The 20,417-nt window shown below is 45.0% G+C and overlaps 1 protein-coding gene across 5 annotated transcripts in view; it reads left to right on the top strand.

Moving 5' to 3' along the window:
• DOCK2 (dedicator of cytokinesis 2) overlaps nucleotides 1-20,417 on the top strand; it is a 433,784-nt gene that overhangs the window by 354,913 nt on the left and 58,454 nt on the right. For all 5 annotated transcript variants that reach the window (XM_023218912.1, XM_023218913.2, XM_023218916.1 and 2 more), the window contains 3 exons: nucleotides 4,534-4,634; nucleotides 4,725-4,783; nucleotides 14,609-14,757. In XM_023218912.1, the coding sequence (XP_023074680.1) occupies nucleotides 4,534-4,634; nucleotides 4,725-4,783; nucleotides 14,609-14,757 (309 nt within the window). The remainder of the gene's footprint in view (nucleotides 1-4,533; nucleotides 4,635-4,724; nucleotides 4,784-14,608; nucleotides 14,758-20,417) is intronic.

Genomic DNA, 20,417 nt, shown 5'->3' with positions numbered 1-20,417 from the left:
AACACCACCATTCCATACACTGAGCACTTAATGTCAAGCCTGTAGTGGATTCCTCATTCTCATATTATTGATCCAGTAATTACAACAGTCCTTTATGGTAGGTGCCATTATTTTGGGTATTTTACATAAAGGAAAATGAGGCTCAGAAAGGTCAAGTAACTAGCAAAAGGCAACCCAGCTAATAAGCAATAGAAATGGTTTTCACACCCTGGTCTGCAACACACTGACACATGTCTTCTTGACCATCAGACAGTGCTGTCATGAGAAACGAATGGAGCACAAGGCCAGGTGCAGAACAGTGGACTAACATCCATGATAGCACACAATAAGTGCTCCTCAAATCAGGAAGTGATCAGGCAGACCCAATGTGCCCTGCAGTCTAGGAAGGCTTCATGAAGGAAGCGGGTCTTGAACCCAGCTTGGATGTAAGAATAGGACACAGTCACTGCAGGTATGAGAACCACTGTGGGTGAAGCCAAGGAGACCAAAATGCTCCTGTGATCTCTGTGGAGTCTGAGCAGACCAGCCCACCTCGGTGTGCAGTTGTCGAAGGAGACAGCAGTGGGGACCATGGAAATTGTATAAGACTTTAAGAGCCAGGTGAATGCATTTGGATCTGATTCCTTGGGAACAAGAGTGAAGAAAGGCTTGGGGCAGAGGCCTTATAAGTATTCAGCAATATCTAGTTGTGACCACGGCTCACCTCTAAGAGCACTGCACAGAGCCACATACTGTGACAACCTCCTCTGGGTTCCAGAAGTCATTCCCACAGAGCCCCATGGCCAGAACTGGGCAGGGGCTGTGGGTGAGGTACTTGGATGTGCCATTTCTGATCCGCTAAGAAGATGAGGCACAGCTATGGCTTCATGGTTCATAAAGGTCTTTCAGAATGGAAGCCAAAACCAAAACAAAACCAGGTCCACTCCCACGACAACTGAAACATGTCCACCCAGAGATTTGTACAAAAATGTTCATAGCAGCATAGCGTCAATGCTGTGATTCATAATAGTCAAAGACTGGAAGCAACCCAAATGACCATCAGTGGATGAATACATAATCAAAATGTGTATATTCATATGAGAGAATATTATTCAACAGTAAAAAATGAAGTACTGATCCATACTACAACATGGATGAACCTTGAAAGCATTACACTAAGTATAAGAAAACCTACATGAAAGGTCACATATTTTATGACGTCATTTATGTGAACTGTCAGAACAGGCAAATCCACAGAGACAGACAGTACATTAGTATTAACAGTTTCCAGGCAGTTTGTATCAGGGCAGACAGAAAAATCTGGGACCTTTTGAAGAATTTCTATGACAATATAGCAATTGATAAATATTTTCTGGAGCCCAGCTGTATTCAAGTCATTGTGCTGAGCATGGCATTAGGGATACAAATAAATGGAAGACAGGATTTGGGTCCTTGTGGAGCTTACAGCTGGAGAAGATAGGGCATACAAATACTGTGCACCCCGTGCTACCATCAACACCACCATTGCATTTACTGAGTGCTTGGTGTGTGCCAAGCCTGTGGTGGATGCCTCCTGTTTGTATATGTTCCAGGGACAGGGTAGGGAAAGATGTTGGTGGGGAGAAGAGGGACTGACTCTTATGGGCAGAGGGTTTCTTTTGGCATGATGAAAATGTTCCAAAATTAGACAGTGGTAATGGTGAATATACTAAATATACTTAAAACTAAATCATATACTTAAAAAAGTGAATTTTATGGTATATAAATTATATCTCAGATAAAAAAAAAAGAAAATCAGGAATGGGATGACAGAGAAAATGCTTTTTTGGTGGATTCATTCAGGGTAGAATAGAGAATGGCAAGAGGCTCAACCATATTTGACATGTCTTACGTGTTAGGTGGCATTTCTGAAATTATTCTCACAAGTAATTATAGATTGACTTGCTTTGTTGGATACTTATTTCCTATGTACCTTGATTACTCTTTTGCTGTCCACTAAAATCAGAGATTTCTCACTTTCGTGGAAACACTTATTTCCATGTCTTGTGGCCACAGTTTTCTCTTGCCCTGGCTTGTTGTTTCAAATTCTCATCTTCAATGTGAGAAGGTGTAAGCTCCAGACACAAGCAGACCAGAGCGGCACATTTTCAAAGCAAAGCCCTGGAGAAGCTGCTAAGTCACTGGGGTGCCGGGAGGAAACGCAGTCTGAAGGGGTGTGGACAGGAGACCCAACCTGCCACATGTGTTTACATAAGCAAGGTTGCCACGGAAACAAGGAGATTTGATTCCAAATGTTACAAGAACCTTTGGAGGACTTTGAGGAAGGGAGTGGCATGATCTGATGTGTTTTTGTTTTTGTTTTTGTTTTGAGATGGAGTCTCATTCTGTCTCCCAGGCTGGAGTGCAGTGGCGCGATCTCAGCTCACTGCAACCTCCACCTCCTAGGTTCAAGGGATTCTCCTGCCTCAGTCACCTGAGTAGCTGGGATTACAGGCATGTGCCACCACGCCTGGCTAATTTTTGTATTTTTAGTAGAGATGGGGTTTTACCATGTTGGTCAGGCTGGTCTCGAATGATCTGATGTGTTTTAAAAGGTTCTTCTGGTCTCTGCATGGAGAGCTGACTTTAAGGGGGCCATCAGCCAAGAGGCCACTTCACTGCATCCCAAGAGCAGTTTGGTTTTTGGGGCCCTGGGTGATAAAGGTCCAAGTAAAGAAAAAAGCATTCACTCAACAAAATGTAAACTGCATGCGGCCAGGGATCACTGTCTGTGTAACCACTGCTCTGTCACCACACTGTGGCAAGGCCTGGGCACTTAGCAGATGTTCCAGAAATATTTGTTAAATGCATCCCCAGCTGAAGACTGACCGTGGTGTGTTAAAAGAACCCCGGATGTCAATTGGAAGGTCTGGGTGCAAATCTTAGCTCTGCTGTGTGTATAACAAGATGAGAGACTTAGGCGAAATACTTAACCTCTCCAAGCTTCAGTCTCCTCATCTGAAGGAAGCTTGAGATGAGGAGTAAGAGCTGTCAAGTGTTGAGCGATGAAAGGAAGATGTATGGGAAAGTTCCTGGCCCATAGTAAAATTAAAGTGCTTGTCTTGCTTCTTTCAAAGACTGGAACCGCAAACCCATTTGAAAGTCATACTCTGGGCAGCAATGATGATGTTATGTTATCAGTGGAAGAGTTGCCACTTTTATAGCCTTGGCCATCTGCAAACACGAATGAACATCTTTGAGTTAAGGATGAAGGTCTCAATGGCAGGATGATTTCTCTGGCTAATGTTACCTATCCTGTTGCTACAAACACTGTTGAGAGGGGCCAAAAGTGGGTGGGCTTTGTTCAGCAAAGCTGTCTCCCACCTGCTCCTTGCAGGACCTTGGCATCTTGCAACAATTGCCCTTGAGCACCAAAACCCTAGGCAGTATCACTGGCTTTGGTACCAAAGGAACCACTGGAATAAAGAAAAGCGCAACAGCAATGAGGCTAGCAAGGATTTTTGAGCTCTTACTATGATTCATGTCTTTAAACACCTCATTTTGTGTTATCTTTATCACAGCTTTCTGCAGTGGGTACCAGAGTCACCTCAGTTTTGCAGACAGGTTCACCGAGGCTCTGTGATGAATCTATGGATTGTAGATCCATGGTTTGGATCTATAATATCTCTGGTTCTGTAGCCTGTATCAATATTGCCATCAGTGTGGCCAGTCTTTTGAACAGTCACCATGTGCTGACTCCTTTACCTGCTCTATTTCACTGCAAGCTGGTGGAGTGGGTTCTAGTATCAGTGCCTCACATTTAGCACTAACAGATCAGATATATGCAAAAATCCTTACAAGCCTGCATCTCAGCTGGGCCAGCAGGGGCTGTAACTGAACCATGCATCAGAATCACCTGAGTGCTTATTAACCTGCAGATTTCTAGGTCCCACCCCCAGAGGTTCTGATTCAGTAGGTCTGGGCAGGGGCCAGAGAATTTGTATCTCTAACAAGTTCCCAGGCGCTGCTGCTGCTGCTGATCTGGCAACCACACTGTGAAACCATCAAACTAAAGGGAAAGAAAAGGCAAAATATTTTAAGACAGAATGGATTGCAGGCTGGTCCTCCAAGCTGTCAGGTGAATTAGGGAGGACTTCCAGAGAGGCTGTGAATCCCTGAACTGTCTTACCCTTCATCACCCTCTAATTCCAGGGCAAGAAACAGCTCTCCATGACACTCAGCTGGGGCAAGTTGTCTTTCAAAAAACAAAACAAAGCACAAGGACAAAACAACAACAACAACAACAACAACAAAAAACCTAAAATTCTCCTCTTCTCCCAAATCCTGTTGTCTGAGAGTGGACGTGGTAGCGCCTAGAGAAATCCATCCATTGTCCTCACTTTGGCCACGATGTTAATTTCAGAGTCAGTGCCAGTTAGAAAATTGCAGTGGGCGCAATTAAACTGGTTCTGCCTCTATCTTCTGCCATCTTCATAAATTATTCACACTACCCAGCGCTTATGCCTTCCCACTTCAGACCCTCTCCATAACTGTTCTCTGCTCTTTCATTTACAGCTGTGGAACAACTATTTTCATCTGGCAGTGGCTTTTATCACCCAGGATTCTCTGCAGCTGGAGCAGTTCTCGCACGCCAAGTACAACAAAATCCTGAATAAGTAGGTTGCATTTTTGGATTTCCTGAAGAGGGGGAGGTCCATGAGATCCTCTGAGTTGGTGCCTGAAGCAGAGGTTTTTGTTCCTCCTAGGTATGGGGACATGAGACGGCTAATTGGCTTCTCCATCCGTGATATGTGGTACAAGCTTGGTAAGTAGGCACACACATCCAGATACTCACATCGGCATGCACCAAACTCCTTCTTGAAGACCATCTATTGGAGGGCCACAGGGGTTTTAGCAGTGGGAGCATGAAATAACAGTTCATTACTGTGTGTACCCCGGTTCTTAGTAAGTGCCTGATTATACTCTGAATGAGAGGGGGTCCCCACACGCACACCTACCCCCAACCCTGCAAGCAGCTGTGAATATGCTTCTGCTTGATGCCCCCAGTGGGTTACAGATCCAAATGGAAATTTGTAAGATGGACCAGGACTGTCATGGGAACTCATGTGCTCACACATCACACGAATGCTTGCTGCTGATTGGAGGGTCATTCTGCATCCTGTATAGCATGGTCCACAAAACATACTCCAACATCATGGGGAGAATTGGTTCTCTGAAATATGAGAGGGTCTTTTTAGCTGAAAAGTGACCCCATAAGCTGTCTCTGCCTCAGGGAGCTGCAGGAATCCTGTGTGGTTACCTGAATGATACCTGTAGAGGGAGGGATGGAACCAAGGAGACATTTACTGAGACTCTGAGTCAGTCCCATGCTAAGAAGATTGTATTTAATCTTCACATCACTTCCTGTAAGATGGAACTGTTCCCTCATCCTTTTATTGATCAGGAAACTCAGAAAAGGAAGTAACTTTCTTGAAATCAAACAGCTGGAAGCCTCCGAGTATGGTTTTGATTCCACAAGGGCAGGGGCCATGAACCTTGCTCATGGCCTGCACCCTCCTCTATAAATATGTGCTGAAAGGGTAGATGATGGATGGATGGATGGATGGATGGATGGATGGATGGATGGATGGGTGGATGAACAGTAATGAATTTTTTTATTTTTCTGTCCCTCCTTGACTCTCTGATTCTAAATTGCTCTGTCCTGGGTGTGACTGTTGACTTTCCTACAAGTACTAACCGTGCCCATCTCTTGGATTTAATTTTTGTTCCCTCTTCAGACTATGCTTCTTGCTTCCCCAGACCTCTTATTGTCTGCCAGTTCCCAGGGGTTTTTTAGGCGGCCGTTGCATGCCCCTTCCAGCAAGTTCTAGCCACTGTGGGGGAAGCATAGTACAGTGGAGAGACTATCAGTCTGGGTTCTGTGGTTGCTGGTAGCACCAGACTCAAGCTAAGAGAAGTACAGGCTGGATAACAGGGAGGTTGCAGGTTGGCTCACAAAGCCCAAGGCAGAGCCAAGGACCCAAGCCCAGAACAGACTGCCACATCTTTGCTTTGGGCCTTGCTCTGACATTTACAGGCTAGCATCACCAGGCCTAAGTTGGGGAAATAAGCACCCTCACAGGGGGTGTATGAAGCTCATAAGAGCACAAGCTGGGGCAAGTGAAGCAATGGAGGCCACCACCCTCACATCAGAGTTTTTATCATTATTGTCATCCTTGCCCCATCAGGATGGAACCTAATTTTTCTGTTCTCCCTGGCCTCTACCCTCTAAGATGCCAGTAGCACCCTCCCTAGTAATGACAACCAAAAAAGTCTCCAGACGTTGCCAAATATCCCCTGGGAGGAGGGGGTACTACCTCTACCCTGTTTTTCTAGAAAGGCATGTCTTTCTCATTCTATCTTTTGTTTCTCCACACTGGGTAAGGACTGCGATATAGGAAATAATTGACGTTTCATTTACCATTGCTTTGCAATGATAGGGGAATGGGGGAACATCGTGTAAGCACAGGCCCATACGACAGCCGGCACCTGATCTCAGGGTCAGGAACATGAGAAAGGGTAAGGGCCCGCAGCAAAATGAAGATGACATGCCCATGCAGAGAAAAAAGACAGTCGCTGTTCCTCTCCAGGTAATTGCTGTCCTACTGAAATGCAATCCCAATGTTTTCATACCTTTCAGTTTTTCAAAAGAAGCCAGGAGACTGGGTTTTTCAATGTATTTTCCAATTTATGAATACTAATGAAAACTAATTGAAAGTTTTCAAAACATCAGATGTGCTCAGCACATGATGGACCCAGATTCAGTTCACTTCCAAGTTTGCATTCGTTGTTCTACAACAGCAGAGGCTGGATAAAGCTGTGGCAGGCTTCCTTCCCCAGCTCGACACCCCAGGCATTGCCAGAATTGCAAAACAGGGATCTGTGCTTTGTTTGTTTCAAGTCCTTCCACATGGCCTGCTCTTTTCTGAATGTCCTTCATTGCTATTGTTTTGCACACAGAAGATTTTATTTAGATATAGATTATGTTTTGGCAGGCATTCCCGCACTCCCAATTATGCTGATGAATGAAAAGATGTTACCAGATATTCCACCTGCTTAGAATCACAGAACGTTGGAGCTAGAAGGGCCCTTCAGAGATCATACTGTCCAGCATTTTTCAAACATTTATTTTTAGCTGAGGACCAATAAAAAAATTCTCATGCTTAATAAGTAAATTGGATGAAAATAGAGCTATTGTAATTGAAGTGAGGTGGGAGACCCAGAGCCCATTATAACAGGCTTCTCTTGAACTTCCCTTGTAGAGGGTTTTCTAGGGGGAAGCCCTGAGCACTGCAGAGAACAGTTGGAAGCAACTGATCTGGTCCAATTCATTGTTTTACTAATGAGGAAACTGAGATCCAGAGAGAAGGGGTTTGTACAAGATCATGTAGTGGGTTAGAGGCAGAAACCGGACGAGCACCTTGGCCAGAGTATTTGCTCTGAAGCATCACAGACTCCCTGCTGTTAGCAAAAACCTGTAGGATGAATTTAATGCAATTAAAAGACATATCTGTCAGGGGTTGGGAGTTAGTTGCAAAAAAGAGGCATTGACTGCAGCTGCCTTAATCAGAGAAGGTATTTATTAGAAGAGCAAGAAGGAGCTGAAGAACCAGGCTTCTCTTGTTCCTGGCTACCTGAATCCAGGATTCAGTGTTTTAGGATTGCAATTTGCTCAATTAACAATGCCTTGTAGCAAGTAACAGCCACGTGTCCCAAGTCTGTCCCATGAGAATCAGCAGACACATACCTGTTAGGGCTACAGGAAAGTTTTTTTTCCAATTAAAAACAAAACAAGACAAAAACCAGGAGGCAAGGAGAGGACAGATTGAATGAACAAAATGCATTTTTGCCCATAGCCCTCCCCTCTCTCTCTTTCTGGAAAACGACAATATGGCTGGAGGGGCAGTAGCCATCTTAAAGCCATGAGGACAAAACTCACATTCTGAGGATGAAGGAGCAGCTCTGGACCGGCCATCTTTTGCCTTCTTGTTAAACAAGAAAATTAAAGCTTCAGTTTAGTCATGGTAGTCAGATTTCTGTTGCATTCCTAACTGATACATCGTCTCATTCAACCCTGCTGATTGTATAGGTAAAGTTGCCAAATGAGGCCAAGAGAAGCACAAGGACATTGCCAAGGTCAAAAACAAGTCAGTGACTGAATTGAGGCTAAAAGAGCCTGTCTCTTGATCCCAAGTGCAATGTTCTTACAAATAATTTTTTTTCAAAGTGTATGCAAATTGTTTCAAAGGGCGTGAAATAACCAATGATCTATGTTTTTTCAAAGACGACTGCTAATGAGTAAATCATAATGCATGTTAGTTTTCTAAATTTTGTTTTAAGGCCAGAAGCAATCAGGGCATCATCATCACGATCATCAGTATCATCATCATCTTCGTCTCATCAAGAACAACTCGAGCAACCCTGTTGCTCGATAATAAGATAGCTAATTGCAAATCTATAATTGCAGGCTTGAAGATTATTTAACATTCTTCAGGGGAAAGTCTAGACAAATTGTGTGTGTGTTGTTTTGGGAGAGGAGGTATGGGCAGGGAGGCCTTCATGGCGAGAAGGACAACATGTTGTTAAGGAGCCAGCCACTCAGGGGTTCATGCCATTTGTTGTTTTGGAACCTGGGTGGACGCCAAATGGAATGTACTTTTCCCAATACTGTAGCATCATAACATTCGATTTCTGCTTGGCATGAAGCAATGCACATTTTGCGCAAATGACTTTGCACTTAACCCTCCCACATTCACTTGGGTAAACACGGAGCTGCTGTGTTAACACTCGTTGTGGGAAAGAAAGACACATTCCAGTGCCTGGCATCTCGGTCTCCCATGAAGGAGATTGGCCTGGCCAAACCTCAAGGGCAATTTGGCCATTACTGTTTAGTCATCTACAGAGCGCCCAGCTCACTGCAGAGCTCCAGAGAGTAGAGCTATCAAGTAGGGAAAAGTAACAAAGTGAAATATGTAGTAGGGACTCAGGAGTTCAGGCAAAAGGGATGTAAGTGAGGACTGTAAGGATGATTCCGTATGGTGGGAAAATGCCTTCTGAATTGGAAGGAGGACCGTGTCAGGACTGAAGGAAAGACAGGGAAAGGGTAGGTATTCCAGGGAAGCAACCAGCCCAAGCAAGCATGGCTTCCTGGAGTTGGGGAGTGGCTGCTGGGAGTAAATGGGAAATGGGATTAGTGTGGCCATCCATCCATTCGTTATTCTTTTAATAACCAACTTCGAGCACTGTGGTAGGCTCCCCAAAGATGTCCATGTCCTAATCCCCAGGACCTGTGAAATATGTTACCTGAAAGGAGACTTTCAGGTGTGATAAAGTTAAGGATCTTGAAGATGGTGAAAGTGTCTTGGGCTATCCAAGTGGGCTCAGTACAATTACAGCACCCTTATAAGTGAAAAACAAAAGCTGGAGAAAATCAGAGTCAGAGAGTGATTTAAAGAAGCTGCATTGCTGGCTTTTAAGATGGAGGAAGGGGCCACGAGCCAAGGAATGCCAGGATCCTCTAGAGGCTGGAAAAAGAAGCTGGGGAAGGCAAGGAAACAGATTCTTCCTTAGATCCTCCAGAAGGAACTCAGTCTTTCCCAGACTTTGATTTAGCTCCGTGCAACCCCTTTCAGACTTCTGATCTCCAGAAGTGTAATAAAATAAGTGTGTACTGTTTTAATTTACTAAGTTTGTGGTGATTTATAACAATAGCTGTAGGAAACTAACATACACATCCTCTACATGCCAGGTACTATGCCAGTAGCTGGGGTTAAAGCCCGAATCGGATTAGAGATATAGCCCCTGACTTCATGGACTGGTTGCACTGAATAGTTACATACTAACTGCAGCATTATTTAATGACAGTTGTGAAGGAGAAATAGCTGTAGAACAGAAACTTGTGGCACCCACAGAATCGGCAACAGACTCCTGCTTAGTGAGTAAGTCAAGGATGGCCTCCATGAGGAAGAGCCAGAACCCCTGAGCTCCAAGCAGCGCTGTTCTTTAGAAATAGAATACAAGCCTCTTAATTATAAATGCTTTAGTGTGTTTATTTTTCAAAAATTAAAAGAAACAATAAAGTTAATTTTAACAATACATTTAACACCATATTCTAAAGTGTTATACTAAACATGTAATCAATATAAAATGTTACTGAGATTTTGTTTTCCTTTTTGGGGTATCTGGTGGAGGTTTTACACTTACAGCACATTTCCAATGGACTAGGCACATTTCAAAGGCTCAAAAGACTCATGCAGCTAGTAGCTTCCATACTGAATAGCACAGCCCTAGAAAATGAGAAAGGGTTTTATTTGCAGAGACATGGGGCGGGGATAGACTTTGGAGGGGGGTCCAGGAGAGGGAAGGAAGAAGAGCTCGTTGCCAGAGGAAGGCCCAAGGCTAGAAAAGCAGTGTGCGCTGGAGGAGTGGGAGCCAGGCAGGTGGATGGAGGGTGACCAGGTGAGAGGCACAAGATGGGTATGGGGAGGGAACACAGGACTAGACGGCCTGCAACAGTTTATCCTGAGAGCAAGGGAAGTCATAGGGAAAAAATGCTGTGAATAAGCATGATCCAACTAGGGCTTTTCAAACATCTTTGAGGACGAATGAGAAAATACTTCAATGAGACAGAGAAGAGTGGAGGGTTGTGAGTGTCAGCCATGGTAGGGAAGATAAATCCATCTGACCCTTTCCCAGTTCAGCTGTTTGCTTTAAAAGTGAACAAATAAAATGACCGGCCTGAAAATTTCCATGAAAAGCTTCAGGGAGCTCCATGAGGTTAGACCTTGTCTTTTAATATTGCTTAATCTAAAACTCAGCATCGAGCTGAAGCCAAAGTACTTATCATTAGCAGCAGCAGCAACACTTACTGAGCTTTTGCAATGTGCCAGACACTGTGCAGAGCCCTTCGTTTGCACAAACTCTTAAGCTTCGACAATTCTATTAGGCATATTTTACTATCTTTATCTTACAGATGAGATCATGGAGGCTCAGGAAAGGTAAATGACAAGCACAATGCCACACAGCCAGGGAGTGGCAGTGGCAGGACCTGACCCAGGCTGTCAGACTCAGAGACTCTATGGGGCCTGGAAGGAAGCTGAGGCTGGGCAAGTCCTGAATAATGAGGAGAGAATTGATTGCCTGTCTCAGAGCATTGCCAGGAGGGAGCTTTTCCAAGCCTGAGACAGAGAGCAAAGATCTGTGGATCTGTGTTCTGTCTTCCCCTTTTGAACTGATTTTTTTTTTTTTTTTTTTTTAAATCAGCTCAGCTTTATTTCAAAGTCCCCAGGAGGCTTGCTGGACTCTGAAATCCAGGGAGTCATAACTTGCCCTCATCCTTGTTCATTTCAGGGTCTGTGCCAGCCTTTGGAGAGGGCTTTCTGTCCCATGTCAGCGTCAGAAAGTCGTGGCTTACCCAACTTAATTCTCAGCCAAGTTCACAAAAGCCTCCCTCCCTCCCTCTTTTCTCCCTTCCCTCCTTTTCTTCCCTCCCTCCCTCCTTTCTTTCTTCCTTCCCTCCCTCCTTCCTTCCTTTCACCCTTCTTTCTTTCCTTTCACCCTTCCTTCCTTCCCTCCTTCCTTCTTGTTTCTTTCAAGGTCATCTCCTCAGTGTCCTCAGACCCTTTGTATTCCACCCTACAGTCCACTCCCGGGAGGAGTGACAGAGGAGGTCACTGTATAAATGAGAAACCAAGACCAGAGAATTCATGGGACCCCTTTCCACCCACACCCCCTGAGCTCTTCTCTGTGCTCTCATTATCAGCAGATCCTCTCCCAAAACCTGTGTAATCTGGCATTTGGGTTTTTCCTGCTGGCTTGTTGGCACTTTAATAGCCTTTTCTAATTGGTATCTGTTCCCAGTGAAGTTCAGCTTCAATTACATGAAAAAGACCCTCTTAGTAAACGCCCTTCCTTGCCTTTTCTCAAATACAGCAGTAGGCGTGTGTCTTGCATGAGCACTTTTTTCCCCAAATGAGTTTGTATTCAGTTAGCCACAAATATGTTCTGCGTGCATGTGTATGCATCTACGTATGTAAAGATACGCAAACGCATACACATTTGTATTACTTGAACACAAAATCCAATGTGCTGAAATTCCATTTTTATGTAAATGAATAACATTTCTTAAGGGAGCATTGCAAGGGCCATTGAGGTCACACTGTATTTGGAGATCACCATCTCTCTGCTTTCCCTGTTCTGCCAAATATCTCCTCAACTAACTGTAAAGAATGCAGATGAAAAGTATGTAAGAAATCATGGGTCTACAACATGTCTGCCCTTTATTTTAAACCATCTAAAATTTATCCTTATCATGCCCATTGCCCTCCAGTATTCTAAAGGCCTTTGTTGCGCAAGCAATTTCTCCATTCCGTGGTGGCTTAGCTGACAGTTTCCCATTTACCTTCTACCTATTTTTGCACTCGACTTTGAATTTTAAAACCCCACTGTGGTTTGAAAGACTTAAAGGATCTTGAAGGATCAAATCAGAAACCTAGATTAGCAATTACTGTAAACCTGCCAGCAAGGAAATTGTTGTTGTTGTTATTGTTTTCTATTTGGGCCAAAGCAAAGACCTGAGGCTTAAGTGTAATCCAAATGCATCATATAATGACGCTTATATCCTGGAAAGGTGTCTTTATGTTTTCACTCAACTCTGCCTGACTCCACTGTTTCATTCTCACTAACTGAGGATATTCCTAGGATGAAACCTTTTTTTTTTTTTTTTTTTATATTTTAATCTGAATCCTGGGCAACTACTCCAACATTAAGCCTCATTTAGGTTGAAAGAAAATTCGTTTTCTTACTGCTTTCCCTCTCAGCTCCTTTTCTGAGCTTTAATCGAAAGCAGCCGTGCCAGGCCACACGCCACACCACCTGAGTTTCTGCACCCTGAGGCGCTCTCTGCCCCAGGTGAAGACCACAAATGTTCATCTGACAATGGATAAAACCGGGGTGGGTGCCGAAACTCAGAGGAGAAGGAGGCAGCAGCTGATGAAATATAGAGGCGTCAGCTTCAATGGTAAGGTTGCTTGAATATGCTGACCCTCACTTCCCAGGAAAGCCCTGCGATTCCTAAGTGCTCCTCTTATTCCCTATCTGCCCCTTCTGATGCATATTTTCTGAAGATTCTGCTCAGTCCTGCTCAGTAAGGTTCCCCTTTATGGTTCATTTTGACCAAACATCACAAAGATAATATTAATAGCTAATGCTGTAGAAAGTGGGCGATGTGCCAAGCATTGTCCTGGGCACTTGCTAAATAATCACTCATTTTTTCTTTCTTTACAACAACCTTGTAAGATAAATACTGTTGTTGTTCCAAGTTACAGATGAGGACACCGAGGCCCCGAGAGGTGAGACAAACTTGCTCAACATGACACAGCTACAGTTGATAGTGGAGTCAGTTTACACACTCATGGCCGTCTGGCTCCAGATTTGGTGCCCTTACCCACTGGGCAACACTGCCCTGGCACTGATTCTTCCGCGCTCTGTGCTAAGTACATGCGGACATATTTTTACAAGATCTTCTCAATAGCTGAGTATTGCTATTGCATTTTTATGAGACATATATACAAGTCCCACAGCCAGAGAATGTAGGAGCTGGAAAATGTATTTTCTCATTCAGCAGGTATTTACTGATCATCTAGTAAGTCCCGTGCTCAGTGCTATAGACACAATGAGAACAGACCTGGTCTCTAGTGGGGGAGGCAAATGTTAATCAAATGATTCAACATATAAAGACATCATTTCAAATTGGCAAAACATATAGAGGCCGTGCAAGGTATCTTTTCTAGCTAAGGGTGGGAGGTGTAGAGAGGAGGCTTTTCTCCCAGAGGAAGGAGTGTTTAAGCTAAGATAGCACCCATCTGGGGGAGGCTACGTGGTAATGGGTAGTGGGTTAGGGAGCAGGCAGGGAAAAGTATTCTCAACAAACGGGCATAAAGTGCACAAGCCTTGCTGTGGGAGAAGCAAGGTGAAATTGTGACATTTGAGCCACCCTAGCTAGGCTAGAATGCCAGGAGCCAGGGGAGGGGTTGGAGGGAATGCCTTGAAATGAGGCAGAAGAGACGACAAGTTGTGGTTCATCTGATCCTCAAACTATGTTTTAAATCTCCTTGTTCCACTGACCACACTATTATAGCAGGTTCTTAGCAGCAAATTTTGCTTTTCTCATTTCATAAAACAGTTGGTAAAAGCCCATTTAAAAACTCTCAGCAACACAGCGTGTATTGCAGACAGACATAATTTCAAATGTGCTGTGCTTTGCCATCTCTAACATATTCAATCATGGCCCTATTTGCAGAGCAGACGATGCAGGTGAAAACCCTTGTAGACAGTGACGTGCTTTCCACACACACACCCATGTTATTAGCCTTAATAATCGGGCTTGTTTTGGATAATGTATGCACTCTAATGGGAGTTAATATATGTTAAGTGTTCAAAACGGTGCCTGGCTTGTGATAAACAACTATATAAGTGTTCGCGATTGTTTTTACTATTATGCCTCCCTTTTTTTCTTTCCCTAGGCTTGGTCGGGGGAGGATCTGTGCATGGCCAAACTGTTATACGTGTTCATGTTCCTCTTCTCTTTCAGGTCAGAACAAAATCTGCTTCATCCCAGGCATGGTGGGCCCTATATTAGAGATGACACTTATCCCTGAGGCTGAGCTCCGGAAAGCCACCATACCAATCTTCTTCGACATGATGCTGTGTGAATATCAAAGAAGTGGGGATTTCAAAAAGGTAAAAAATGAGGCCGGAAACTCATGCCAGCATCCCTAATCCCCAGCCCATTTCCCCATAATGATATCGTCTTTCCATCTCCCTGAGCTTCATTGAGAGGCTCGGCGGCAGGATACGGACATTTATTCATGGGCCTGGAATGAGCTGGCAGATCAGATTTGGTCAGTATTCTATCAAGCTTTTCCGTCCAAGGGCAAGATTAAAATGCACTTTCTTGCTGTGTATTTGCTCAGTCTCTTTCTCAAGAGTCTAAGAACCCCACGTCTCTACCTAATGATTCCCTAAAAATGTGCTCCCAGGGCCCACCCCTCCCAGCAGTCCCACTCTCTCACCCACTCTTGTCTAGTACTTCATCTTCTGGGCTGACTCTGCAGATCTGTGTTATCCAGAAAAAGCCGACCCTGCTGGATGTCATACTTGTCCACACATTAAATCTGATAGCAAATGGAGTTAGGGACATGTTGCTCAGGAGGGACCTCTGGATCTGTGAGGGAATAGGACGCTGACCCCAGCATGGAGGGCGCCAGAACCTCTGTGAAACATAAAAGCCATTGCCCAAATGTTGTCATTGAGTATCTGGTCAAACTTGAAGAATGAGGTCCATTTCCTGGGCCTGACCACGCTGGGAGCTCTGGCAGTGGAAGAAGCACCAGTTGCCACAATTGGCTCCTGGCACTGGTCAGTGACATTACCCTGTTTAGGAAGGTTGGTCTTTAAGTCTCATCAGGGCTGCCTGAGCAGTTCCCTCGGGTCTCACCTCCTGTCCTCTCTGCCCCACATCCTCACTAAGTTTTACCTCTAACCAAGCTTCTAACCCTCCTCTCTCCCCCAGTGTGTCTACCTCTTATTCCTACCATGTCCTGCCTTAAAACGGGTACTTAAAAGGCAGCAGATTCCAAACTGCCTTTCCTTAAGATCCTTAGGGATATTTCCCTTCCTTTACCTGTTAATACCCTAATCCCCACGGAATAAAGCCCACACCATCTAGCCAGCATCCCCAGCCCTCCCGGCTCCAGCCTTCTGAGGAACGTCTCAGTCATCCTCTCCAACTCTCCCCACCTCACCTCTTCTCCACCATCCCCGCAGCCCATCTGAATGGCATTGCCTCTGTGGGTGTCCTTCGGGCATTTTTTTTATCCCGTTACTTCTCTGCACAGTCACAACCCTGCCTCCCAACACCTTCTAAACTCCTACTGATCCTGCGAAGCCCAACCAAATGCCATGTCGCCTAGGAGGTCTTTTCTCTGCATTCCTGCCGTTTGATTTCTAAGATATGACTGTTATCTACTGCCTTGTTTTATACTCATTTCTGTGCATTTTTCATCTTCCTCATCTGCATCTAATGACGATAATGATGATGATGATTATAATGACTGACTTTAGATATTTGCTACGTATCAGGCATATGACACCTATTTTCTATTAGTTCATGGAGTCTTTTTTAAACTACAACTCTATGAAGTAGGTAACATTATCTTGCCGTACCCATTTTAGAGATGAAAAGAAACTGAGACTTAGAAAGCTGATGTCATCTGCTGAGAGTCACAATCAAGAAAGTGGCAGAACAAAGGCTACAACAAGCAGGTCACTACGATTCCTAAACCCATGCTGCAACCCGCACTATCCAGCCACCAGTATCTCCCAGTAATACTGGCTGAATGATATCCGCTAGAGCAGTGCTTTCCCTAAATATGTCCATGGAGCACTGATCCAACAAGATGCTCCAAGGAAGAGGGTTTCAAGGTTAAATACCTTTGGAAGCCACTGCATATTGGAACCCCTCTTAGAGATTCCCAGTGCATATTAACAGTCAAGGCACTGAGACATTCCGTGGCAAACAGATCTATCATTTCTTAAATTTATTTCTTAAATTTATCTGTTGTCAGGATGAACATTTGTGGTCTTCACCTGGGGCAGAGAGCACCTCAGGGTGCAGAAACTCAGGTGATACGGCGTGTGACCTGGCACGGCTGCTTTCGATTGAAGCTCAGAAAAGGAGTTGAGAGGGAAAGCAGTAAGAAAATGAATTTTCTTTCAACCTAAATGAGGCTTAATGTTGGAGTAGTTGCCCAGGATTCAGATTAAAATTAAAAAAAAAAAAAAAAAAAAAAAAAGTTGTTCTGAGAGGAATAAGAGACTAGTTTGCTATGATGATACCACTGTGAGAGTTAGGTAGCATTATAGGGACTCTAGTGCCAGAAGGGCTAGTGACCAGCTGCCTTTTTGTGAAGAGCCTGAAAAAAAAACCAGGCTGAGTAGGTCAAATGGAGAAAAAGGCCATATCTGAGCAGTTGGGATAGGGGGAGTGGAGGGTGAAAGCTTGGATTGTATGTTTGAAGGCAGCTTGGAATTTGCTGCCTTTTAAGTGGGAGCAAGGTCTATGCAGCTTGGGACCACGTGAAGGGCACACACCATGAGATGAAGGGCACTTGACTTACCCTAAGACCCACTTCTGAGGCCAGCAGGTGCCTTAGAAGAGTTCCTGGGAACAGGCGTGCAAAAGAAACACACCAAGTGCCTGATGGTGTACAATGTCCCAGAAAGAAAGAAGACCTGGTCGCTGCCTGAATTGTGACCTGACAGATGTGTTTGGCGGCCTCAGAGGGTTTCACTCTAGTGTGATTTTCCTTCCCTAAAGGATTCTGGTATCTTGGTTTCTCTGTAGCATGCACCCACCTGTTTTCTCTGTATGGAGTCATTCCTTGGGCGCCTCACTCCAGTGTGCGTTCATTCTGAGCATGTTCCCCAATCACTTCTCCTCGCTGCTCCCTTATCAGAAGAGACAGGACAATCAGGCTGACTAATGAGGCAGATGCCCATGTGAAAACCAGCCAGCGTGCTTCATAGGAGCTCAGCTGGGGGATACGTGGGCCCAGGCATGGTTTTTGGTTCAGAGTAAGCAGTCATGGAAGGCGTCTCCAGGAAAGGGAGGTGGTGACACCCTGCTGAATCTCAAGAAGCCTTGATGTCCAGAACAAGAGTGAACCCCAGGACTGGGGTGTAGAATCCAGGAGGGCTGGTGTGCAAAGTGGCATTAGTTCATGATGCCAAAATAATCCCATGAGAGAAGAACCAGGTCCCGCAGCAGACCATGTTGTTCCCTTTCTAAAATGTGGGTTGCTTAAGGGAAATAGCAGAGCCAAGAGGAAACTGAGCAGGGGCTTTTCTCCCAGGTCATACCAAACCCTCTGGCCTGATGCCAGTTTCTTGAAGTTCTCTGGTTCTCATGCCTTTGTATGGGCTCTTCCTTTTATATCTTTGCCTGAAGAGATCCTAGACACCCTTCAGCTGAGACTTCACATTTTGGGAAAAGCTTTCCTTCTTCCTGGGGCAGTGGTTCATCTGGGTACAAGAGACAAAGATTTGCTCAAGCCAAGTATACATAGGCTGGAACTAGGACAGGAAGGTGTTAGACTCTCAGTGGCTCGGGGTTCTGGGGGCTGAACAGGAGGCGACTCCAGGGTAATCTCTCTCTCTACTCTGGGTTTCTTTTGCAACCTCCATGCCAGATTTCCCTGTCTTGCCTCTCACCTAAATTTCATAGACAGCTGATGGGTTTGACTGATGACATTTACCCCTCATGAGTGCAGTGCTTCATCCCAGATCATCTCGGGGGTCTCTGTCCATTGTCTAGGACTGGATGTCCCATCCCTGGTACACCACATGATTCCCTTGGTGGAGCTGTGGAAGGACAGAAAGAGAGCCTTAGGTGGACCCCACTGTGGCTGGCTCGGCCCGTACACATGCTAGTCAGAGTGAAACGTACCCCGTCCTGCCTGGCTTGAGTGGTCATCACACTTGTCCCACACAGCACAATTACCTGCTCTTAGGTCTGTCTTCCACAGCAGACTGTGAGCTCTTGAGAGCCAAAGCTGGTCTCTCAGTCCTGAACTCCCAGCCCCTGTCAGGTATCTGAGATGCGTGTTGTGGGCACCAGTGTTCCCAGAATGAATGGATGGAGGCATTTAGACCCCCATCCCAAGGCATTCAGGGGAACCACATCAGCACAGAGAGGTACATTCCAGCAAATGTTTTTATAACATAGAGTAATGGGGGTTGCTAATGACTGAGTAATCCCCTTGTGCTGGGTAGACCAGCTGTCTTGCTGGCCAATTCTTTTTGGAAGGAGGGGATGTAGGTGTTCTGGATGCTGTTGGTGGGAATGAGTGGGAGTCCTGGGGTATAGAGACCTTGGAGACTGGTTAGCTAGATTCAGATGGTAGAACAGAACTGTATACCAGTCAGCATGGGGATCTGAGCCCTCAGCAGACAGGAGATCCCAGAGAGAATTCTTTTCTCAGAGAAAGAAGAGGGGATAGCATCTGACAGCAGTACCTAGAACAGTGCCTGAACACCATAGGAGCTCAATCATTGCTCACTGAATGAATTAATAGATGGAGATAGCCATGTTGGCAGATTCCACTGAGACTGCATCTTGGCATGGAGTAAGTTGGTGATTTAAATTGTTTAGAACATAATGTGGAAAAGATTACATCAATTCAATAAATCTGTACTGAGTGTTTGCTGTGTTCTGGGTACTGTGGTTCGGATTCAGATAGACCTACTTCTTATAAGCTGAATAAACGTGGGTAAGTTATTGAACCTCTCTCAGCCTCAGCTTCTTCATCTGTAAATTGGGTATCAAACTGTCATTAGAGGTTCCCATCCCAAGCTCTTTGCGGGGATGAATTGGAACAATTAGAGGCAACTCAAAGAAAATTAGAAAGCTGCACTGACTTCCAGACACCCCTTCTCACATGACATTCTCTTTCCCAGATTCCTCCCAACTCTACTTCTTTCCACCCAGGATAACTGGCATTTCATAACAGAGGAGGTCAAAAGCAGACTTACTGGTGTTGATGTCATCGTCATCATCTTCCTGACATCCAGGCCTCTAAAACCATCTCTGCCCTTCCCATGTCAAAGTCAGCAACAGACATATGAGGAAGAGCAATCATTCCCCAAATCGCATACTTCTACAGGGCTGGGCTCCGATCAGAAAACATTCTAGGAAAACAAGATGATAAAAATAGCCAAGATGTTCTAAAGCAGCCAGGAGAGGCAAGAGAAGCAATGCAGGGAAGGCATGAAGCAAACACGAGGCCCATATCAGGTCATTCTTCTGGAAGAGGGAGGCCCAGGCAGGAGGTTTGGGCTCTTGGAGTCCACTCCTTTTTCTTGATTAGAGCTTCTTAAGACTTGTATTGGGCCTCTGTAGAATCTGACTTCTGTAGTGGCCCAATGAAATCAATGGATACTCATTAGCAAACATCCACCTCACAGCAGTGGGGTAAGAAGTCAATGATGTGATGCAGTCATATAGCTGTGGATGAAAATGGCAGTAATTTGGAGAAGCCAGAGCTACATCCTCAGCTCTGGATGGTGACAGTGTTGGGGGTAAGGACTGTTGCAGTGTCATGATGGAGTGTATGTTTGGGAGAGCCTTTTTTTTTTTAGACAGAGTCTCACACTCTGTCACCCAGAACGGAGTGTAGTGGCACAATCTTGGTTCACTGCAACCTCCTCCTCCCGGGTTCAAGTGATTCTCCTGCCTCAGCCTCCCGAGTAGCTGGGTTTACAGGTGCCCACGACCATGCCAAGATAATTTTTGTATTTTTAATAGAGACAGAGTTTCACTGTGTTGGTCAGGCTGGTGTTGA

This window comes from Piliocolobus tephrosceles, chromosome 4 (assembly GCF_002776525.5).
Source record: "Piliocolobus tephrosceles isolate RC106 chromosome 4, ASM277652v3, whole genome shotgun sequence".
In the NCBI taxonomy this organism is placed as follows: domain Eukaryota; kingdom Metazoa; phylum Chordata; class Mammalia; order Primates; family Cercopithecidae; genus Piliocolobus; species Piliocolobus tephrosceles.
Note: the sequence above shows the minus strand (reverse complement) of the source record. Positions and strands in the feature narration are given on the sequence as shown.